The following is a 25,511-nucleotide window of genomic DNA, read 5'->3' on the forward strand; positions in this document are numbered from 1 at the left end:
ATAATGCAAGATGTTTTTTCAATTGTATTACAAGATGATATGAACATTTAAATTCAAGAAACTTTGTAAATTAACCTCAGCATTTGTAAAGCAGAGGAAGGTGGATCTCTGTGAGTTCGAGGCCAGCCTGGTTTACATTGTGAGCTCCAGGCCAGCCGAGTTAACACAGTGAAACCGTCTCAACAAACAAACAAACTCTGAAAACTAGAAATGAATTTTGTTTGCTAATGTGAATTTGGGCCTGATGATTGTTTTGTTGCTTTGTTTTTGAGACAGGGTCTCACTATGCAGCTCTGGTTGGCATGAAACTGTGCAGATCCTATTTTATCATGCCCAGTTGATCACATATTTTAAAAGTTGCCTTGATGGTGAAAGTGAATCTCCAGTGATGTTCATTCCTCCACAATAGAAGTGATGACCCTTCCTTCCACAAAAAGAAGTTAACGTTTAATTCCAGTACCCAGGAGGCAGAGGCAGGCGGGTCTATGAGTTTGAGGCAACCTGGTCTACAGAGTGAGTTCCAGGACAGCCAGGCCTATACAGAGAAAACCCTGTCCCAAAAGTCAAAAATTAACCAAACAAAAAAGTTAAATTTCTTTTTCTTTCTATTAAGAAATACAAAGAATACTGAAGAAAAGGAGGGTTGCTTGTTTACTGTCAGCTTTGGGAATGTGCCTTTCACACTGTATCTTTACTATAGAGCAGGATCTCAAAAGGATGTACCAAACACTGCGGGCCTGTTGAAATGATTACGGAATGTGTCCTGACAGCTCAGGCAACATTTACTCAACTTTATCCTAAGCATAACTTGAGGACTGGCAGAGTGTTTCCTCGGCATGTACAAGGTACTGAATTCAACTCTCAGCCCTGGAAGATGATCTTTTAAATGATACAGGGACAAACCAATGACAAATCCACTTGAGAGTAAATATTTCAGGAAAATGCCAAGAGATCCTGTACAGGCTTATAAGATGGTATCAATAAGTCACTAGCACATACATGCATAGAAAACAGGAATCCAAAAATTATAGCTTTTGAACCAAATATGGCTCTGAGCTGAAAACCATTTTTACATTTTTAAAGGGTAGTTTTAGAAAAGAAAGAAAAGAAAGACTAGGCAGCAGATTTGAAACTGAAGAGGCTGCAGAGCCTAACACACTTTATTCTCTAACCCTGAAACAAAAGGTTCCAAATCATAGACACCATAATATAAAATCACATAAAAGTCATATTTATTACCTGTTCATAATTCACACGTTGAATTTCTGAGATTTCTTTTGGCTTTGCCTCAAGCATGTAATCACCTGCAAAAAAATTATGAATTGCCTTTAAAAATATTTATTCTGCTTATAAAAGATTTAAATTATAAACTTAAAAAGTATATAAGTACACTGTAGCTGTCTTCAGACACACCAGAAGAGGGCATCAGATCCCATTACAGATGGTTGTGAGCCATCATGTGGTTGCTGGGAATTCACCTCTGACCTCTGACCTCTGAATATCATTCAGTGTTCTTAACCACTGAGCCATCTCTCCAGCTCCTTTTCCTCTAGTCTTTAAGATAAAGTCTCATCAAGTTGCCCAGGCTGGCCTTGAACTAGAGATCCTCCTGCCTTAGCCTCCTGAATATCTAGACTTGGAGGTCTATGCCATAAGTCTCAACTTGAATATTCTTTTATTTTACATTTGCAATATATTTGAACATCTTTCTACAACCCATAGCGATCCCAAAGAAATCACCAACTTCAATTGCTATAAATAATTTACCTACTTTTTCAATGATTTCACAAACTAAAAGTACTATCATTTTTTAATGCATGTAAAGCTTTTCAATATATTTTTAAAAACTTAAAAAATGCGGAGGACATTTTGTTATGTAGTATCTTTCTGATCTCTCTCTCTCTCTCCACACACACGCTTACTCACACACATGCACACACACACATGCACATACATGTACACATACTTTTAAGTTTTTATTTCTGTGTATGGGATTTTTGCTGCATGCATGTCTGTGCATCATATATGTACCTCAGAGGCCAGAGTGTGTGGAATTATAGACAGTTGTGAGCTGTTTCCTGGTGGATGCAACTGAACTGGGTCCTCTGGAACAGTCGCTATTGCTCTCTTTGTTTCTGTCTATCTCTTTAGACAGGGTTTCACTATGAAGTTGTGAGTGGCCTGGAATTCATAGAGACAGCCACCTGCTTCTTCCTCCAAATAGCTAGGAATAAAGACATGCAATGCTATACTTGACTTATATATTATTTTTATATAAAGATTTTGATGTTCTTGTGTATTGAATCAGGGACCAGAACATGCTAAGCATGTGCTATACCTTAGAACTACATTCTATGAATTGCCTGTAAAAGTATTAAATGCATATATCTTTTTCTTTAAATTATCTGTATAATTACTATTATTTTATTGAATTATAGAATTTTTTACATTTTAATTGTGTTTCTATTTTATTTATTTATTTTTTTTAGTGTGTGTGCGTGTGTACACATGTGGAGGTCAGAAAGCAAGGCGTGGGACTGAGATCTTTTTTCCGATCATGTAGGACCTGGGGACTGACGTCAGGTAGTCAGGCTTGATAGCAGGTACCTTTGCTCACTAAGCCATCTTGATGACCCTAAAACCTCTTTCAAAATTAGAGGGATTAGCACAATTTCTGTGATATATGCAGTAAAGATTTTTTCCATAGCCTCTTTTCATTTTTACACTTTATGTTAGTTTGTTGTTGTGTTTGTTTGCTATATTTTTCCCTGAATGGAAATAGCTGTGCAGATTCTGAAAGATTTTTAGCTCTTTAGAGTTTACAAATATTTACACATATTTATCCACTATGTTCCCCTTTTAAATGTTTAAATCTTTCCATTTAAATGGAATTTATTTTGGTAGAAACAGTAAAGAATTATGTATGATAGAAACAGTATGGAATTATAAAACTACTGTTATAACCTGTACCTTTTACTTTGAAATAAATGTATAGAAATTATACCAAATATTCTCTTAAGCTAGTGGTTCTCAACCTTCCTAACACTGCGAACCTGTAACATAGTTGTGATGACCCCCAATCATAAAAGTATTTTGTTGCTATTTCCTAAGTATAATTTTTCTACTGTTATGAATCATCATACAACTATCTGATATGTGACCCACAGGTTGAGACCTGCTTTCTGAGACTTTTGCAATCTTGGAAACAAAAGAATTTCTATAGGCATCAATCTATTATTTTAAGACGTTGAAGTTATACCAGCAATGACTTTATTTTGCTTATACAAGAACTATCAACTCTATATGGCACCTATTCAGATAATGAAGGTGAGTGGTCTGCTTGCATCCTGTGGTTCACTGTGTTCCATGTTTATTTTGATGAAAGATTGCATTTGCTTTCTTAGCTATCATATTAGTTGGCACAGGATGTACAACATTATATGAGACAGAATTAAATGATGTTCTTACAGAGACAAAAGCTTGGGGACCGATGACAAGACTCTTGATATTTATGCTTTTAAAAATATATCCTTGAACATAGAATGAATTTACTGACTCATCTTGGTTTCTTTTTTCCCTGTGTTCTTGAGTCAGAGTCATATTTGTAGCCCAGGCTATCCTTGAAACCATGTCTCAGTGTCTCCAGTGCTGGGATTATAGGTGGGTTCTACCATACCTGGCTGATTTACCTCTAACAGACAAAGTATGACAGGGTAATGAGGTGTCACTTCTGTGTTAGAATACAAAACACTGTTGTACTCTCTACTCTAAAGACGTGTTCCATGTTGTGAAGCTCCTAATGGAGCAGCTCCTATGGCAGGAGGCTTCCAGACAAAAGTCATCCTGTAACAATAGCTTTAGTGCCACAACTATGAAAAAGTGAGTCTTGCCATCAACTGAGTGTGTGAACAGCCACCTATTCTCCATAGCTGCATTTTCACCTGAAGTGGCAGTGCTGGTGGGTACCATGTCTGCAGCCTCCTAAGCCCTTGAACGAGGCTGCCACCTGGACTTCTGACCCAAAGATGCTGTGAAATAACAAAGGATTATAATTTGGTACCATCAAACGCTAGGGTGATTTATTATATAGCACAAGATAAAGTGTTCTAGGCATACGATGCTGGACCCAGAGAGTTTAGGAAGAATTTGTAATATAAGAATCTTGTGTGTATATGCACTAGAGATCAAACCCCAAGTGTTGCTGAGCATTAAGGTATGCTCTTAACACTGAATTAAACCTACATACCTTAAAGTCAAATCTTTTTACAAAGAAGAAGTTGAGCTTCTAAGAGCACCTTCCATTTTTAGACATGTAAATAAACGATCTCTTAAGAGTATACTTTTGCATATATTATCTCACCTTTGTGCCCTACTTACTTTCAAACATTCTCTGCATAAAAAGGTACTTGTTTCCCACAGCTCTCCATGGAGCCTGAAGGGAGATGACGCTCAGCTCTAGGACATGGAGTATGCTAGACTCTTATTTGCCCTTCAGTTTTTAGAAATTTATTACATTTTTAAAATTCTATGTGAGACAACTGGGAATATAGCTCAGCAGTTATGAGCAGACATTATTCTTCAAGAGGACCTGAGTTTGGTTCCTAGCACTCATGTCAGACAGGTCATGACTGCCTGTAACCCAGCCACAGGACATCCTATGCCTTCTTCTGGCCTCTATACACACTGCACACATACATGCACGTACACACACACACACATGAGCACTGAAAATACAATTTTTATATGTTATTTGTGTATACAGACAAGTGATCAGAGGCCAAAAGACAGTGTCAGGTCTGGGATTACAGGGATGTAAGCTACCTGACATGGATGTTAGAACCTGAACGAAAGTCATTTGGAAAAGCAGTAGATGCTCTTAACCACTGAGCCAGCTCTCCAGCCTGTTTTGCTTGTTTTGAGACAGGTTCTTATTATGTAACCCAGGCTAGTCGTGAACATGGGCTCCTGTCTACTTCTGCAGTACAGGGATTACATCATGTACCACTCTGTCCAGGGTGTTTCTTGTGTGTGTGTGTGTGTGTGTGTGTGTGTGTGTGTGTGTGTGTGGCCAGAGGTCAGTCTCTCCTGTTGATCCTGTGAGCCCTCTACTTTGAGTTCTGAGACAGGGTTCCTCACTAGGACCCAGCTTGTATCTAGTAGGCTATGATAGCTGGCCACCGAGCCCCAGGAAGCTTCCTGATTTGATTTCCCCAGAACTGCAAGTCAAGTGCTATTACCATGCCCAGCTTTGTCACATGGGTTCTTGGTGATCAAACTGGTGTCCTTACACTTGCTTTTCAGGTTCTTTACTGACTGAACATTTCTGCAGTACTCTCAGCATATTTGATGAAAGCCAAATACATTTTTGTCATGGGTTAAAATAAATACTAGGACAAAGATGTTATTCTTTAAAAACAAATAATTCTGTTGTACATAAATCATATTTCTTATTCTTAAAATAGAAAACTGTCTATTTTCCCCAAAGACTAAATCAAGAATAAAGTATCTAAATATCTGAGGTGGTTTTGAAAACAGACACTGAAACCTGCCAGGCTTATAAATGGCCCTTGCAAGGAGCTGTCTAAAGTGGATTCAGAACTGGGTAGAACTTGGAAAGACAGATAACACACACACAGACACAAATGTTATCTTATACCTGCATATGTGCATGTAAGCATGGGTGCATACAGAGGCCTGAAGAAGGTGCCAAAGGTACATAGACACTGGGACCTAAATAGAGAGCTGAGCAGGTGCTCAGACAGGCAAGAGGAGGCTCTGCAGCTGGGCAACAGAGTGCCTCTAGAGCAGGTACCAGGCCTCTGTGAAACAGCTCAGAGTGCTCTTCTAAAATGGGTTGCTTTAAAAGATAAATATGTCAGGTTTGTTTTAGTAGGTAATATGACTGGTAACTAACAAGATTATATATATAAAAAAACCCAAGTAATATGTGTGGTTGCCTATAAAAGGTCACACACACACACACACACACACACACACACACACACACACACGTATCTATATGGATGCTTATTTACTTTTTCTAATGTTGAGGGTAAGATCTAGTACTTCACACTTGCTAGACAATGGCTTGCTCCTGAATTATATCAGCCCCGTGAGTTTTTAAGTTAGATGAAGGATGGAACGGATGCTTTCAGAAAAGTATACTGGTACATAGGCTAACCTGGAGGGTAGAAGAATAAGAACTCTCAGCCTCTGAAATATCAGTGCACAAAGACTTTCAAAGGAAGTCCTTACTCAGAACATGTTACTAAGAAGCAACAACAACAACATGAAAAATCAAGAAACAAACCCCCAATATGTACATTATGTCAAGGACAGAATCTGTGGTAGATAATGTTTCCCAAATGAGCTGGGAAAAGAAACATAGTTGTGGCTGGAGAGGTGGTTTGGAGGTTAGGAGCACTGGCTGCTCTCTCAGAGGACCCAGGACACCAGCACCCACATGGTGGATCATAACCATCTGTAACTCCAGTTCCAGAGGGTCTGTTGCCTTCTTCTGACTTCTGCCTGTGCCAGACATGTACATGGTGCCTAAATATGTACATGCAGCAAGCAGAACTTTCATACACATAATAATAATACATAATAAAACCTTTTAAATGAATAAAGTGGCATCATGTGGAGGTGTCACATGCCTTTAGTCTCAGCAGTTGGCAGGTAGAGGCAGGCAGATCTCCGAGTTTGGAGCCAAACCAGTACACAGAGTGAGTTCCAGGACAGCTGAGATACGATGAGAAACCTGTCTTGACAACCAATCAACCAACCAACCAACCAACCACATAAGCAAAGATAGATAGTAACTGTGGCCAAAATTAAAATATCTTAATACTCATCTATTTTTATAGTTCATATTCATATGATAATTTTTTAAAACAGCCAAAATGCTACCATTCTGTTTTTATTAATCTATACTATTCTATTCTATACTGTACTGTCCTGTCCTATTCTATACTATTCTATCCTGTTGTGTCCTGTCCTGTTCTATTCTATTCTATACTATACTGTACTGTCCTGTCCTGTCCTGTTCTATTCTATTCTATACTATGCTATATTATCCTATACTATACTTTTTGTCTTATACTTTCAATTTGTAGATGCTTGTCCTTCCTCATCTGCCCCAAAGATGAAGATCAGGCAGCTCTCTCTGTGTTAGGCACACAAAGAGATGGACCAGATGTTACTGATGACTGGTTATAATAAAGACCTGACAGCCGATAGCTGGGGCAGGAAGTAAGGGGGTAGAACTTGTTGGCAGGTGGTAATGCAAGAGAAGTGGGAGAATGGAGGACGGGGCAGAAGAACTAGGATGGAGCCAGCCACTAACTTTTATCCTATTTTTCTGCTATCTCATCTCCCCACACGGTCTCACTACTTGCTTACACAGCTCATGGGTCAGCTGCTCAGTAAATGTGTTTGCTGATAAAAGAAGAAAAGGACAAGTAGAAGGACTCTGCAGCACTGTCATGCTGCCTAGTGCTGATACCTAGCTTGCCAGGATATGGTGGGCCAAGGCAGGAGGATCACTGAGCCCAGGAGCTTAGGAGCATGGCTAAAACAACCAAGAACTCAGACATAATGGACAGAACAAGCCTAAGAACACATGAGGCAGAAGAAAGGACCAATGCTAGCAATCACTGGGTTTAGCTGGAGTTACAGCTGTTGTGGGTTGTTCGGATAGAAAATATTTCCATCTTTATTTGGAGTTCACTAGGCTTATGGCAGAATTGGTGAGGTTAAGTCCTCCCCCACCCTACCCACCTTTCCTTGATAAAATGCCACATTTTGTAGCCTGTTACACTCAGATGTGCAGCATTTTTTGCAGCATTGTGGGACTATATGGTCTGTCCTAGTTTTACAGTAAATGCATCTGTCCATCATCCATCCAGAGTTGGCTGCTAAACCCACACAGCTGTGAAGTCTTGCCTCTGTAGACTGTTTTTCAGTGATGTATGAACATCTGAAGATGTTCTTCCTAAGTCCGTTCGTTATCTCTCTCTTTCTCTCCCTCTATCCTTCTCTCCCTTCTCCACTCTTTTCTTTCTTTTCCCCATAGCTCTGTTCCACAGCTGTCCTGGAACTCATTCTGTAGACTAAGCTGGCCTTGAACTCAGAGACCCAACTACCTCTGCCTCCAGAGTGCTAGGATTAAAGCATGCATCACGATGCACATCTTATATATTTTTAAAAGAGTCATTTTAACTTTTATTTATATTCAATGTATGAGTTAGTGTGAGTGTTTGCCATGTATATAGATACCCATGGAAGCAGGAGAGGGTGTTGTATCCTCTGGAGTTACAGACGGTTATGAGCTCACTGACATGAGTTTGGGAAATAAACTCAGTTTCCTGGAACAGCAACAGTGCTCTTAACCACTGAGCCATCCCTCTAGTTCCTGGGACTGTAGTTTTTTGTTCTTTTAAGAAAAGCATTCAAATATGGCCATATGCTATCTGTGTTATAGCAGCTACAGCATTTTTGTGGAGTTCACATCATGTCAGTGCTGTGTCCAGTGTCCTCACTGAAGTCACAGCTCATCCACAGCAAATTTGTCAGTCTTCACATCGGCCGATGTGGGCTCTTCCTAATCTGAATCCAGTGACTCTGATTCCATCTCCGACTATTTCCCTGCCCTCTTTGTGCTCTCCTTAGCTCTCCTTAGCATCATCTTGGCTGTTTAAAGTATTAGATACTTTAAGTATTTAGAGTAATTCACCTGTAACTATGAGGTCCCTAGTCAGTAAACATGAGTTAATAGATATGACATATAAGTGTGTACATGCATGTGATATGTGTGTATGTGTGTGTGTGTGTATTCTAAAAGCCCCACTTCCAATTTCTTCTCTTAAACTTCCCCTTATTGATACAGGTGATTGAGAGCAATCACAAGTTGTACCATTGTCCAAACATAGGACGTTACAAGGACGAACCTTCCAAATTTATAAAAGGGGCCACGGCAGACATACCAACAGCCTTGTCCCTAAAATGGTTACCAAACAGACCTATGTGGCAAGAGCAGTGGCCCATAACAACTGGTACAAGAACAGCTAGAGGCTCAACATACAGAAGAGTCTACCAGCCCAAGGAATTCCCCTGTGTTTGTTGTAAAAAAAAATCAGAGAAGAATAATGGATTTAAGAGCAGTTAATAGAGGAATTCAACCAATGGTCCTTTACAGCCTGGACTTCCTTTACCTAAATAATTGTCTTGAAAGATTGCTTTTTCACAATACCTTTGCATGAGCAGGCTGAGAAAAGGTTTGCTTTCTCAGTACCTACTCTGAACAACAGTGATCCAATTAAAATATATCATTGGAAGGTACTTCCACAGGGCATGTTAAGTAGTCTAACTTCATGTCAATATTTTGTGCAACAGTAATTGGAAATAATTCATAATCAGTTTCCTCAATTCATCATTTGTCATTACATGGATAACATTTTGTTAGTGGATTATGATAAAGATGTTTTAAAGAAAAAAATGTTCAAAGACACACAGGAATTCTGCCATGCTGGGGGTTATAGATTGCTCCAGAAAAAAATATAAAGAGGAAAACTATGAGGAAGAAGGTGGAGAGAGGAGAAAGCCATCATGGGATATATGAATCATAAAAACATAGCCACGAGGGCTAGCCAATTGGAGCTAAAAGCTGCCCAGATAGAACACAGCAAATTATAACTTGGGGTTACTGAAGGAGAAGTAGATTCTAATAGCACAGAGGGTAGAAATTTGTCCAGCTCTAGTGCTGATTAAAGTTTATTATAAATATAAAGGTTATGTGTCATTTATCTGGAAACTGAATGGTTAAATGCAGGGTAGAAACCCCTGGATTGAGATGAAATTCTCCCTCCCTCCCTCCCTCCCTCCCTCTCTTCCTCCCTCCCTCCCTCTCTCTCTCTCTCTCTCTCTGTCTCTCTCTCTCTCTTTCTCTCTCTCTCTCTCTCTCTCTCTCTCTCACACACACACACACACACACACACACACACACCCTCATTCACCTAGTTAGCCGGTTGTCTGGAACACTTGAGATAAATGATCAGCTATCTACCTACCTAATATCTATCTATCCACCATCCCTCCTTCCCACTCACCCACCTATCTATCTATCTATCTATCTATCTATCTATCTATCTATCTATCTATCTATCTATCTTTTATGTCTTGCTTTATAGACTATGCTGGCCTCAAACTCATAATCAAAATAATAAATTACTTCTGCCTTAGTCTACCAAGTTTTGGGATTACTGATATATACCATTATATAGCATCATATCATCAAATATAGCCAACAAATTTTGTATATGTGTTTGTATGTGTATGTTGGGGTTTACATGTATGTGTGTGTATACATGTAGACTTTGACATGTGGTATCATCCCTAATTACTTCATTTTAAAAATCTGTTTGTTTGTTTTGTGAGACAGGGTCTCTCTGTGTAGTCTTAGCTATTCTGGAACTAACTCTGTAAACCAGGTTGGCCTAGAACTCAAATATCTGCCTGCCTCTGCCTCATGAGTGCTAAGATTAAAGACATGTGACACCACACCCAGGTAGGATTACTCTTAAGGATACGTGTGTGTGTGTGTGTGTGTGTGTGTGTGTGTGTGTGTGTGTGTGTGTTTCACCTTACTGATGATACCCAGGAGCTCACAGATGACAGATGCCAGGCAAGTCCTCCAACACTGAGCTATATATCCAACCCAACTTCTTCAACTTCAATATGATGCCAAAGTTTCTGTATCATTTCTCATTCTGCAATTTACTGGGATTAATTAATTAGTGTGCTATTTTCTGGATTTTTCCCAGTCTTCTTATTTATAGTTCAATATTCTAATGATAGTCAGAAGAATGTCTCAACAGCTAAGAATAGTAATACAGTGGTAACATTTTTAATTAGTAGATTCAAAACTATAATTTTAAAATAGAATATCTAATAGCACCAGTAAAGTAACAGCTTTGAAAACTTCATTTAATTTTGAAAAAGATACAAAAATCACTTAAGTCTTCTGCACTGACCCAAATATTCCATCAGCTGCTCCGCAGTTATGATTTCCATCATTGGTGGAAGTTTCACCTGAAAAAAAAACAAAGTATTATTTCTATAAAACAATGTTTTTCATGACTGAATTTCTTCCTGTAGTAAAAAATGAGCACACATCTGTACACGCATGTGTGTGTGCACAGATATCTACTATATAAATACATTAACATTTATGCTTATATAACAAAGTGACCCAAACATGCGGTTCGCGTCTATACTCCCAGTACTCAGTAGGATGGCCATGAGTTTTAAGACAGTATGAGCTATAGCGTGTGATTCCTTCTCAAAAATGCAGACGAGAGTGAACAAAAGAGCAGCTGAAAGTGCTTAACAAATGAGCTTGATGTCTTGAGTTTGATCCCAGAAACTCAGGGTGAAAGAAGAGAATGGGCTCCTAATAGATACCCTCTGACTTTCACACACACTGTGACACACATGAACCCTCACATCACACATGCACACACACACAATTTTAAAGGATGTTAAAAAGCAAATAAAATATCAAAAAAAGTATTACAAGGTCAGTACTGTGATGTAATATTTATAAGGTGATATTGCTACGGAGATATTAAGAAGTCTATAAAAGGAAATCATACAGCGCCATGATACTCCTCTTCCCATCTAACATAATTGGTATGAGACCCTGTCACAGTACCCAGATTAGTAGACAATTCCGTTAAAGATCAGGAAGAGGCACCCGCATGTAACAAGTCATTAAGGAATTGTTTTCTGGAAGTCAAGATGAAACAAAGTTTCATATTCATAACTTCAATCTACCTTGGGTGTATTTCGAATGGTTAAAATAAATACAGTATCTAAGTACTAACAAAACACTAAAGAATTCATCTGTATCATTTTATTTAAAATAAAAATTTAAAAACTGGTAAAAATAAGCTACATTATTTAGAAGTACATATGTAGGTAACAAAACTATTTTTTTAAAGTAAGGAGATGTAAACCTGTAATCAGCTCAGACTACGCAGGGGAACCTTGTCAAAAATAAAAATAAAAAAAGCTAGGCATAGTGGTACACACTTGTGAATCTAGCAATTGGTAGATGTGGACAGGAGAATCAGGAGTTCAAGGCCATCCTTGGCTGTACAACTCGAGGCCAGCCTATGCTATATAGACACAAGACAAAGAAAATGATAAAACAAAACCTAACAACAAAAATCAAGACTATGGGTACTCCTTGAGGTAAAGAGTTCCAGTAGAGAGAATGTAAGAAGCTTCTGAGATGCTCAAACGGAGGTTGCTAGGATTGGGTTGCAAGAGCCTTTACCCACTCACTGACCTACCTCACTGGCCTAAAATAAGGTTTCACATGAATTGTCAAGATGAGCTACAAATACCATGGCCAATAACTACATATTTTAACTGACATTTACAATCACACTCTGTTAGATTCACATAATAGAATAAAAATAGCCAGGAGGCTGGAGAGATGCATTAGCATATATATGTGTATATATATGTATGTATGTATATGTATGTGTGTATGTGTATATATATGTATGTATATATATATATATATATATATATATAGTGACTCACAATTATTTGTAACCCCAGTTCTAGAAGATTAGACATATCCTTTTGGACCCCGAAGGGACCAGGCACATACATACATGCAGTCACACCCACACTTACAATCTCTTTTAAAAGTCTTTAAGATATTCAGGAAGGAGCTGGGTGGTGGTGGCGCACACCTTTGATCCCAGGGAGGCAGAGGCAGGTGCATGTCTGAGTTAGAGACCAGCCTGGTCTACAGCTCGAGTTCCAGGACTGCCAAAGCTACACAGAGAAACCCTGTCTCAAAATCAAATACACAAAGAATTCTGGGTGGAAATTCCAAATAATTACCATATCAATGATAGAGAAACATAAAGAAGTTGTTAGTTTAAATCATCAATTTCTCCAATAGCTCCCTAAGAGTTAAAAAAGTTCTTCTGTTTATGCTACCAAATGTGTTAATGATATATACAATGTTTTTAATTAGTGATAAAATAAGTTTTCAAAATGATCATTGCAAAATTTGGCAGTGTTAGCTCCTCTAAGAGCATATGTGACAGCTGGTGCTCAGGGGGGAGTTGTTTTCTGATTTTATCACTCAGTGAAAACCAAAACGCCACAGAGGTCTGCTCACTGTATTATTCTAAATGACCTTTATTCACTGTAACAATGGGTTCTAAAAACAATTTTGGCTGCAGGCAGTATTTTAATTATTGTCTCATCAGTTCATCTATTGCAGTGCACTCAATAAAACATTCTAAAAAATAAAGTTAAAATAATTACAATTAAAAATAAATGTAAAAGATTTGTTTTTTTACTTATGTGTATGAGTATGTGTCATGTGTTTATATGTACAAAGGCCCCAGAAAAGGGTGCTAGGTCCAATGGAGCTGTGGTTATAGGCAACTTGTGAGCCCTGACATGGGCAGAAAGAATCAAACTGAGGTCCTCTGCAAGAGTTGTCTGTGCTGAGCCAGCTCTGCAGCCCACTTTGTATGTATAATTTTAAAACTAAAGTTTACTGGCTGTTTTTCTAAGAAAAAGTTGAGTGTTTTTTAGCTCACACTGGTTATGTATTCTTTGGCTACATTTCAATATACTCTACATTTTTTCATATATTACAGTGGTATTGTTTAATTTTTCTAACAGAGACTCATGAAACAGAAAGACTAAAATAATTACTAAATAGTGTAAAATTTTTGTTATTTTATTTTACGTGTATGGGTGTTTTGCCTATGTGTATGTCTGTGAACCATTTGTATACCTGGTGCCCATAGAGGTTGGAAGAGAGCATCAGATGTACTAGAATTGGAGCTATAGATGGCTGTGCGCTGACACGTGAAAGTACCCTTCTAGGAGAGCAGCCAGTACCCTTAACCCCTAGGCTATCTCTCCAGCCCTACTAAATAGTTCTTTATAAGAAAGCTTACAAGTTTTTTTCTTTAGACTATTCTAGCTATTCTTATATGGTATTTATCAAGTTGTTTCAATATTAATTTTGAAGTGATTTAGCTATATTTATACTGTAAGGATGAAACTTTCAGCTTCATAGCAATTTAAAAGTGCTGTTCATGGCTATCAATGTTTTAAAAAATTACTACTGCTGCTGCTGCTGCTGTTGCTGCTGCTATTACTACTGCTAATACTACTACTACCACTACTATTACTGCTACTACTTATTTGAGACAGAGCCTTACTAAATAGCCTCAGCTAGCCTGAAGTCCTCCTTGTGGACCAGACTGGTCTCAAACTCACAGAATTCTACCTGCCTCAGCTTCCTGCATGCTGAGATTAAAGGTGTATGATACTACACCTACCATTTTTATTATTTTTACACTTTTTTACACGTATTTATCTTGAGCTTGTATCTGTACGGGCACAGATGTGCCATGGCGAACTTGTGGAAGTCAGAAGATAGCTTGCCAGCATCTATTCTCTCCTTCCATTTGGGTCCTAGGAATTGAATTCAGGTTGTCAGTCTTAGTGGCAAGCTCCTTTTCCTGTTGAGCCTTCTTGACAACTCAAATGATGTTTTCTTTTAAAAGCATTATGTATTCTCTTATTTAAGAAAGATTCATGGGGGCTGGAAAGATGGCTCAGCAGTTAAGAGCACTGACTGCTCTTCCAGAGGTCCTGAGTTCAATTCCCAGCAACCACAGGGTGGCTCACAACCATCTGTAATGGGATCTGATGCCCTCTTCTGGTGTGTCTGGAGACAGCTACAGTGTACTCATATATATGAAATAAATAAATAAATCTTAAAAAAAGAAAGATTTATTGTGGCAAATTCTCCAGAAAATTTCACAAATAATTTATCCTTTCTCAAGGGGCGTGGTAAAGGTCATGGGGAGCCCAGTGACCTGACAATTTGCATTCCATCACTGTGAACCCAGAAATGGAGGGAGAAACAGGTTGTTCTCTGATCCCCATACATGGACTGTAGTGCACTCTCCCAATATGTAAATAAACGTAAAAGAGATCAAAGAAACCATTCTTTTAGTTCCTGAAATGCTAGAAAATTAAGAAGGCAGAGAGACTGGGGCTATAGATCAGTGGTTGAGCTGTATTCACCACACACCAGACGAGAGGAGAAGAATGAGATGGAGACACGAAAGAGTATGTGAATTTGGCATATATATTCTACAATCCTAGGGGTCTACATAATTTCAGAACACAGCCTTGAACTTTCCAGGAGGAGACTGTCTCCCATGCCATGTTCTAAGCATATACAATATAAATTACTATCTCTACATTAATATTAGAAGTGACCTCAAGATAGACCAAAATAAAAACAAAATTTTGTGTTCAAAATATTAGTGGAATCTTAAACAGGAATGTAAAATGTCCTAAAAGTAATAGGCCAAGATTTTAAGGCCTATTAAATGATAGAAGTAGACGCAGAGGTCTCAACAATTACTAAGAAATATGGAGGCACTAATATAAGCTGTTAGTCCTAAAGTTCAGGAGGCAGAAGCAGAAAGACCACTGGGAGTGTGAGGCCAGACTGATGGACACAGTGAGTACCAGATCGGTGCTGATATACAGTTAGACCTTGTCTCAAGGAAACATACAACACCATCACACAAAAAGCTACTCAAAAAGTTAATATAGATAATTATTAAATAATTCTTCTTCTTCCTCCTTTCCTCCTTCTCCATCTTCTTCTTTCCAAGACAAGGTTTCTCTGTGTAGACCTGGCTGTCCTGGGATTAGTTCTGTAGACCAGGCTGGCTTCCAATTCACAGAGATCCACCTGCCTCTGCTCCCAGAGTGCTGGGATTAGAGGTGTGTGCTACCGCCTGGTTGATAATTGTTAAATATTTAATTACAATATCAATAAGTATTAAATATATATGAAATTAGGTCCTAACAATGTTTCGTGTGTGTGTGTGTGTGTGTGTGTGTGTGTGTGTGTGTGTATGTTTGTGTGTACACATGAGCAGAAGCCAGAGGAGGGCATCAAGAGTCCCCTCCTCTGTAACTTTTTAACTCTTTTGAGGAAGGGTCTCTGCCTGAACCCAGAGCTTGTATGAGCTTTATCTGGGCTGTCCTCAGTAAGCCTGTGATCTTCCTGTCCATGTTCCTCTACAATGCAGGAATTACAGGTGTTTCCAAGTCTACACCTGGCTTGTTAGATGATGCTGGCCCTTCTGCCTCAGCTTCTTAAGTGTTGGGATACCCAGTTCCAACAGCTTTTTAAAGGTAGAGATACTAGAAGAGATAAAATTGAGTTTGTCCAGTTTGTTTATGAAATCGCCTATTAACTGCCATTCAACTTACTTGTCACCTTAATTGATGACTATGAAACAAGTCACACACATAACCAATTCAAAGAACAAATGGGCAAACATTAAGTAGTTGACTTGTAATTTGACTTGAGATTCACAGAAGAATAAGTTCCTCTCTTGTTATGACAGCATGAACTTAAAAAGAAAAAGAGAGGAAAGAATAAATAAAATATTTTCAGTCAGTGAAATGAATGTCTGTCACAAGCAGATCTATCCAACCTGCCACATTATGACATGATACTGCCATCCACAAAGTGAACACACATACACACAATTTCAGAATGTTTAAAGTAAGTTATTTAATCTATTTTGGGGCACAATCATACTGTCCTGGGGTACATGCAGCCTGCTGTAAAACACCTGAAAATGGAGTGTAAAGGTCAATGTTAAAGTGCTTACTTAGCATACTAAATTTAGTTCCCCAAAAGAGGCTGCATTTATATTAAATATTCTACAAAGTCTGATTAACTTGATAGCACTTCAGTGATTATGGAAAGGCTATTACATTACAGGTCCAGAATCTAATTATCATTTATCTCGACTATCTTTAGTCCTCATAATAACTCACTTTTGTGTCTGACCTAACATCTTTGGAATTTATTAATATAGCAGACTAAGTTCCACTAACCTAAAACCTAAGAAACTCAGCAAACAGCGTCTGAGACAAATAACTTGGTTCCTTCAACCCCCTCGCCCCTTACTTTCCACCTTATATTTCCATCAGTGTATTTGAAACACTCTCTGTTCTGTTGCTCTAACAATTTCATGAAACTGTTAAACATCTGAACATGGGATGTGAGGTACCCTAAATCTGTGTTCCCAGGCCAGCGACACTCATTTTTGGCTCCAGAATGTTGAACAGGCACTCAATACATTTTTTTTTTTTTTGTTTTGTTTTGTTTTGTTTGATCTGGTCTTTTCTGACAGGCTCTCTCAACAGCACAAGCTAGCATCAAATTTACCATAAGGTAAGAAATATTTTTCAATTTTTTTATGTCTTCAGATCCCTAAACACAATAAAAACCAAACATCCAAAGCAAGCAGTGCATAGTGGCGTACACCTGTAATCCCACTCTCAGGAGGTGGACGGAGAAGGATCAGGGTCAGCCTTGGGTACAGAGTGAATCTGAGACTTGTCACAAAACCAAAGAAAAAACAATTTAACCAATTGAAAGTGGAAAATAATGTACTGGACAGATAGTTTAGTGGCTCTAGATCACTGGTCCTTCATAGGACCAAAGTTTGATTTCCAGTACCCACATGACAGTTTACAACTGTCTATAACTCCAGTCCCAGAGGATCTGATGCTTTCTGGCCTTTGAAGGCACAGGCACACACATGGTCTACAAACAAACAAAACAATCATACACATAAAATAAAAATAGCTGTTAAAAAGTGGAAAGTAAAGTGGCTGAAGAGGTGTCTTGGAGGTTAAGGGCACTTAGCTGAGTTTCTGTATGTAACTGTATGTAAGTCCAGTTCTAAGAACACTGAGGCCGTCATCTGGCCTTAATCAGCACCAGGCATACATGTGGTACACATGCATACATGCATGAAAAACACAAAAGATACAATAGAAGTATCTTATATTTTAAAAAGTGGGACAATATCAAAGTTGCCTTGAATGCTGCACTCAAGAGACAGAATTCAGGGAATCGAGAGTTCAGAGAGGATAGGTAAATAGCGACATCCATTTCAAAACAAACAAAACAAAGGTAGAAACAAACAGTTACTATATTCAAAGGCCTAATTTGTTGGTACCACATGTATTTAAAAGTCAAATGTCCTTTACTTGGACCTCGGCAGGCATGATAGAAAAGGGGAAAGGAAGGCTCTCCCACTGGCAGAGTACTATCAGAGCGGAGATGGGCATACTCAGAATTGACATCAGGCATCCCCCGGCAGGGTCATACTGCTCTCATCTACTTTACTCACAAATCCAGAGACATACATTCCTTCTAATTTTTGGGAGGAACTGGGAAAGGAAGCCCCAGAACCATCTCTCAAACATTTTATGTAAATGAGGTCCCACGACTGTGTGAAGTTTTAAATTTCTTTTTACAAGATCTATATTTAAAACAGAGTAGGCAGAGGCTCAGATAAAATCTTTGGCTCGCCATCTGTTTTTCCTTTTTTATAAGCAATAAACACACTTGGAAAACCTCAAAAGAGTTTTGTGCTTACTTTAGGAAAAGAGAGCATAAAAAAATTAGTGTGACTGTAGTTCTACAGGTTTGGAGTAGGATGGGGCAAAGTCAGAAAGGAACATGAAGTATTTGTGAAAAACACATGGGGTTTCCAAGAGATGTTATCAAAAAGGAAGGAGAGCCACAGAAAGTAGTCACTTATGGAAAGATCACAGATATGGAACTTCACTGCAAGGTGATAAAACAGAAAATGTTCATTCCAACTTTTAAGTTTCTTGCTATTGATTTTTCCCTCCTATGGTCATCATATTGCTCAGCTTTTTTTCTTGTTCATTTATAAGTGCTCTTTGTAAGCTGAGAAACTAACCCTCAAGTCTAGAGAGACAAGTCAGCGGTTAAAAGTACTGGTTACTCGTCCAGAGGACCCAGATGAAATACTATGCACACATGTGGTCCTTCACATCTGTCTGTAACTCCAGTTCCAGGACCTCTGGTACCCTTTTCTGGCTTCCCTGTCATTCACGTAGTGCACAGATACACACGCAGGCAAGGCACTCATGCACAGTGAAGAGAAGAAGGAGGAGAAAGAGGAGGAGGAGGACGAGGAGGAGGTAGCCCTTAGAGGCAGGTGAAGATGATCAAAGCACACTACAAATATGTTTGAACATGCTATAATGAGGGCTGAAGATGTAACTCAGTTGACAGGTGCCTGCCTAGCATACATGAAACCCTGCTTAACCCTAGAACCACACAAACTGGAAAGGTGGCACATGCTTGTAATTCCAGTACTTGGGAGATTGAGGCAGGAGAATCAGAAGTTCAAAAAACCATCCTCAGGTTACAGTAAGCTAGAGGCCAGCCTGGAATATATGAGACTGTCTCAAAAACAAGCAAAAATGTTATTTGTATCACGTGAAAAGGTGAATATGATCAAAATATATTATTTTGCATGTATGCAAATGTCATAATGAAACCCATTATTTTAGTACTTACATGCTAATTACTAAAAGCAACTTGAAAAAATAAAGAAACTCAGAGCTGGGCCAATGGCTGAGTGGAAACAATGCATCTGAGGTTAGCTCCACAGCACCCATGTCAAAACTGGGCTGCAGTGTCATGCTTCTGTGACCTCAGCCCTGAGGGGTAGAGAGGTAGAACAGGAAAATTCAGGACTCACCTGCCAGCTGGTCTAACTGAAAGAACCCTGTCTCCCAAAATCCTCAAACAAGAAACACTGAGAGTGATACAAAAAAACACCTGACTTCTGGTCTCCGTACCTACATACATAGGTGAGGGCTTGTGTACAACACACATGCATGCACATAGGTGCGCACGCACACATGAACACAGACTCTCACACACACACCTGCACATGCACACACAGAAACTAGTTCTCAGACCTTATAAACGACCAATCCTTCTTCCTGTGTGTTGTATACAGCAGACGCCCTTTTGTTCTCCTTTTTAACCTCAGTCATCACTCATCCATCAAAGAATCTGGAGCTCTATGCCAACTTCCAAAAGGCAAGTAACACCTTTGACCTCTGGAAACCCCGGCTCACCTTGAGTATACTACTTGACATTGCTTATCTCGTTCATCACCCTATCAATCATTAATAAGGACTGATTTTTGTTGGCATAAATAGCCTACGGGCAGAAAAAGGAACTGAGAGCCCCAGATTTTCAAGATAATCTTCAAGTTCATTAGTGTGGATACTTACTCACAGACTGACCAAACCCATCAAGTTTCCTTCTTGCTAAGACACTTTCTTTCCCCCTCTCCACTGTGTTTCAAGTGTCTCTGATCTTTCTTCAAATGCTCCCTTTTGTTCAGAGGCCCCTCCCATTCAATCTGCAGACCCAAATCAGCCTTTCTCATCTCTGAAGCTTTCCCCTGAGACCCCATTCTCAGTTACCCCCACACCCTTACCACATACTTCTCTTTTTAACTTCCTCAGCATATTAGCACTGTTCATGTTGCTCTGCAATTACTCTTTGTCTGCCCTTTACTGAGCTACTGGAGGGCTGATGCACTCCGTGCTGTCTTTGCACTTATAAATGTCTTCTACAAAGCCAGCACCCAAACATGTGGTCACACATTTGAATCTGCCTTTCAGAGTCAACTCAAGGCTCATACGTCCTCAAAGTAATCCAGGCCACAGTAACTGCTCCTCCTACTGAGAATATGGGTAGCATCACTCCACAGGCTGCAGGCTTGGACTAAATAAAAAGGAGAAATCACACGGAGCAGCCATAGCTCTCTGCTTCCTGCTATGGATGCATTGTGACCAGTGCTTTCAAGTTCCCGCTGCCATAGCTTCCTGACTTAATGGACTGTACACTCAAACTGTGAGCGAAAATAAACCCTTACCTTAAGTTCCTTTTGTTAGGTATTTTGTTATAGCAGCGAGAAAAGTAACTATGCCAGAAAACTGGGACTCAGGAATGGAGCCTTTGCAGTGATTAACCTGACCATGAAGCTCTTAAACCTTTGGAACTGGTTTGTGGAAAGAATATAGAAAAGTTTGGAACTCTGGGCTAGAAAAGCCCTAGAATGCTATAAGCAGAGGTTAATAAAAATAACCCTCCAATCAATTAGCATGCATGCATACTTATTAGTAACTAATCCAGATACTTGGAACCCAGATGATTCTACCAGGAGCCCCAGATACCCAACATAGAGCTGCATGGTTTGGAGTGGGAATCTCTTCCTCACTATCCATCTCAGTTCTTCAGAACTTGTTAGCACAATTCAAGCTTTTTCCTCTAGGGAACATTTTAACTATAGGTGAAATTATCAGTTTGACAATGTACTGAGATGCATCCTCACAAAACCCAGATACTGCAAGCTTAAATATGAGATACTATATTCTGAGGCCTCAATACACCTGACCTTCCCTTTCTATTCTGCAAGACCTTAGATTTATCATTCCTTATTTTAGTTGTTAATAGTTTTAGCCTCCTTAACAAACATTCTAATGTATAATGCATTTCCTGGTAAAAATGCCAAACCTTTGGAGTAGAGTCAAGAAAACAAGGAAAGTAAAAGAAAAAAAATCATATACAAGATGAAAATATTGTCTTTGAAAACAAGTAATTTATGGTAAGTAGGCTCAGACCAATGCTTTTCCTTAAATGGAATTTGTCTAAAAAGGTTGTATCATTCCTGTCACTGATCCTTCACGCATGCACACCCAAGCGGGACAGACAACATTCTCCAGAAAACATGTAGATATAATCATTAAAACTTGCTCAATAATATGAGATTGATAGTAACTGAAGATCACTATTTCCAATTTCCATAGTTTTGCATATGTAATAATGTCAATAAGAAGGAGAAATATAGGCAAATATAGCTAAAAATAATCAGAAGATGTAGGTGCAGAGTGCTCTAGATTCTACTTGTTTATACATAAACTATCATATACAACCTTTTTAACCGAATGCTGAATTTTTAATACAAAAAAGGACCTGAAGTTAGGGACAATTCTTCCTGACACATAGCCACATGAATAATCTTTCAATAAAGAAATCCTGGAATTAATTTCGTGTAAGAAGAGACTGTTAGATATAGTGGTGCATGCCTGTAAACCTAGCACTCCGCAGGCTGTAGCGTTAAGATCATGAGTTCGAGGACAGCCTAAGCTACACAGAGAAACCTTGTCCCAAAAAAAGGAGGAGTCTGATGAATGGAAGGAAGCCATCAGCTGACAAACAGCAGTTTCCTAACCCCATTCGGCCCCTCCCCACCCCACAAGCTGTAGGAAGTAGAAAGCTGCAGAGTGTACCTTCCAGGCGAGAAGCAAAACATTGAGGATGGCCAGCAAAGGGCAGGGTCCGTTCTCATTCTGGGTGATGATGGGTGTGTTCTCCTCTTTCCACTGGATCCATTTGATGTGATACACTGACTGTCCCGGAAAGCGTTCTTTGGAGGCCGCCAGCACCTGAGCCGGGTCCTCCTCCTCCTCTTTGCACAGAGGTGCAACCCTGGGCGGCCCCGCCGCGCCCTCCTCCACGTCCTCGGGGACCCTGCTCTCTGCTCCCTCCTCACTATTGAACTCAGAGCTACTGGGGAAAGAATGCAGGTTGGAGAAAGACTCCAGGGAGTCCAAGCTGGGCGAGTCCCCAGGGGGGCTCCGCTCGCTGCAGCTGCTGCTCAGGGCGCCACCGCTGCTGGGTTCCTCCGCCGCCTGCTCCACCCTGCAGGTGCCGGTGTCGCCCACTGGCCCCGACCCTCGGCCTGCCGCGGCCTCGGCCAGCTCCGGGGAGGCGGTCACCTTGCGCTGCCCTCTTGAAGACGCCTCCGAGGCGGCAGGGCTCGACGACGCGCTGTCCTTCAAGTTCGAGCCCGCACTGCATCCGTGCTCCGAGGGGGACGTCGGGTCCCCGAGGCTGCTCTGCGCTGCCGCCGCCCCCTGCCCGTCGCTGTCCACCGCGCGTCCAGCGGGACCATCCTCAGCCTCGCGCCCGCCGCGCCGTCGCCCTTCCGGCGGCGACACTCGCCCGGCCGCCACCCCGAGTTCCAAAGGCTGAGGGCTGTCAGGACTGTTCTCCATCCCCGGCCGCCCGCCCCTGGTCCTATAGACACCGCGGCCGGCTCTCCTCAGCTAGCGCCTCCGACGCCATGACAGCCGCTCTGTAGCAGCTCCAGCGCCCTAGCGCGGCCTCGGCCAGGCACGTCACCGTAGAGGGCGGCGGGGGCGCGCGCGCGCTCTCGCCCGCCGGCTCGGAGCGTGCCTCCGCGTGACTGCGCTCGGTGAGGCGCCCGGACCCACACGGAGCGCTTCTCCCCCGAGTCCACGCCCCTCCCGCCCGTTCAGGCCTGGGAAGCCAGAGTGAGGCCAGGGGCGTGGCTATGGGCGTGGCCAGAGGCGTGGCTCCGGCAGCCGCAGCTCCACTAGGAAAATAATCTTCTGTGTGCGGCCGGAAGTTGAACTCCCGGGCATCCCCGCTGCGCGCGGCTACTTTAAAGGCAGTCGCTGAGGCTTGTAGCAAGTGTGGTCCAGCTTTGGACTTGGGCTTGGCGGACCCTGAAAGTGGCAGTAGCATTGGAAGACAGCCATTCCCTGAAGCCTCGGGAGAGCTGTTTCTTTAGCTTTTAATGTTCAGAATTGGAAGCATTTCTTAGGAAATGCAAATTTTAAAGGCGGAGATCTGTTGAAGGCTTTTGGAAGACTGCGCAGCACGGAAGCAGCTATCCCTGGGTTTTGGCTGAGAATCACTGTGCTCCCAACCAGCTACTGGTTTGCCCTGCCCGAGGTTCAATGAGGTTGTGGATATTGGCCTACGCCCCAGGCGAGAGGGTAAATTTGGGCCAATAATAATAAATTAGTTTGCGTTTGAAGCAAGCCAAGTCTTTGCGGTTCTATTCCCTTGGCTCCTCTTTGCACGGAGTGGGAAGCTTGTGCTTCCCGAAAAAGTGACTTTTTAAATTAGAATTGACTTCTCATCAGGCCTTGATGTCTGCAAAGTGAATGAACAGAGTTGCCGGCATTTTTTTTTTTTTTCTTCTGGACTTTCCCCCCTTCAAAGTTGTCTAAGCTCTGAGGATATAAAAGTGAACCAGACAGGTTTTCCTTCAGGACTGGGCATACAAATATGCTACATCACGGATTGTTATCTGTCGTTACTGGTTAAGAAGGTAGACAAAAATAAATGTGTTGTTTTACCCATTCACGCACAAGCACCAAGTATGTTATTGGATGCTGTGTTTCACACTAAAAACATCACTACTAACTTCTCAGAAATTATCATCTCTTTTCCGCCCTCTCATCTACGTCTCTCTTCCCACCTCCAACTCTCTTCTCCCTCCCTCCCTCCCTTCCTCTTCTTCCCTCCCTTCTTCCTTCCTTTCTCAGTGCTGGAGGATCAATACATGTATGGCAAACACTCTATTGAGCCGTCTACCGCTGTGCTTTTTTTTTTTTTCTTTTTCATTTTTTGTTTTTGAGACAGAGCTCCAATGTGTAGCCCTGGCTGGTCCTGCCTCTCTTTCCAATTTGAGACAGTCTCACCCTGTCTTAGACTAACTGACCTGGCATTCACAGCAGCCCTCTTGTACTCTCTTCCCCCACTCCAGATGTGAGATTATAGATGTGAGCACTGTGGGTTTTCTTTTCTAAAGACTTATTTTATTATATATAAGTACACTGCCAATGCCTTCAGACACACCAGAAGAGGGCATCAGATCTCATTACAGATGGTTGTGAGTCACCATGTGGTTGCTGGGATTTGAACTCAGGACCTCTGGAAGATCAGTCGGTGCTCTTAACCACTGAGCCATCTCTCCAGCCCCGTCACTTTTTAAGACTGGCAATTCTTTTTCTTTCTCCCCCCCTTTCTTCCTTCCTTTCCTTTCTCTCTCTCTCTCTCTCTCTCTCTCTCTCTCTCTCTCTCTCTCTCTCTCTCTCTCTCTTCCTTTTTCTTAATTGAGGTTGGGTCTCACTCTGTATTGCAGCTAGCCTGAAAGTTATTATGTAGCCCAGGCTGGACTCAAACTTAAAGAAAATTGCTTGCCTCTGCCTCCCAAATGCTAGGAACAGTTATGTGCCACCATGCCAAGCAAGACTGGAAACTCCTGAAAACTGGAAAAATTAGAAAAGACAGTGGGAAGTGTTTTGAGAGTGTTGAATTTTGGAGTTTGTGTGCGTCCACTTTCATGCTGAATCATAAGCATTAATTACTGCCATTACATTTGAGGTTTTTTTCTAACAATTAAGAATCTGCTTTTGGATTTGATCACTTTACAGCACTGAAAGCTTCGAAGTTCTGAGGCTGTCACTGGGATCAGAGAATTCAGACTCTGTATGGTGTCTTAGATCTAAAAGAAGACCTGCAAAGGTGATTACATGATTAAACTGGGTGAATGAATAAATAATTAGTAAGCCAGCAGAGCACACAGTCTGCCTGTTAAAGAGAGGCAGCAGTGGCGCAGGCCTTTATTCCCAGCACTCTGGAGGCAGAGGCAGGGGGATCTCTGAGTTTAAGGTCAGCCTGGTCTATAGAGTTC

At 40.8% G+C, this 25,511-nt stretch overlaps 1 protein-coding gene across 1 annotated transcript in view; it reads right to left on the reverse strand.

The window, feature by feature from the left end:
* The window catches only part of MINDY2 (MINDY lysine 48 deubiquitinase 2), a 54,480-nt gene extending 31,372 nt beyond the window's left edge, over nt 1-23,108 (reverse strand). The window contains exons 1-3 of the mRNA XM_080934506.1: nt 22,291-23,108; nt 11,031-11,088; nt 1,240-1,304 (exon numbers count right to left, since the gene is read on the reverse strand). Coding sequence (XP_080790632.1) covers nt 1,240-1,304; nt 11,031-11,088; nt 22,291-23,058 — 891 coding nt within the window. The 5' untranslated portion in view covers nt 23,059-23,108. The remainder of the gene's footprint in view (nt 1-1,239; nt 1,305-11,030; nt 11,089-22,290) is intronic.
* Nucleotides 23,109-25,511: the final 2,403 nt, after the last annotated feature.

Source organism: Micromys minutus (assembly GCF_963924665.1).
Source record: "Micromys minutus genome assembly, chromosome: 21".
Classification (NCBI taxonomy): domain Eukaryota; kingdom Metazoa; phylum Chordata; class Mammalia; order Rodentia; family Muridae; genus Micromys; species Micromys minutus.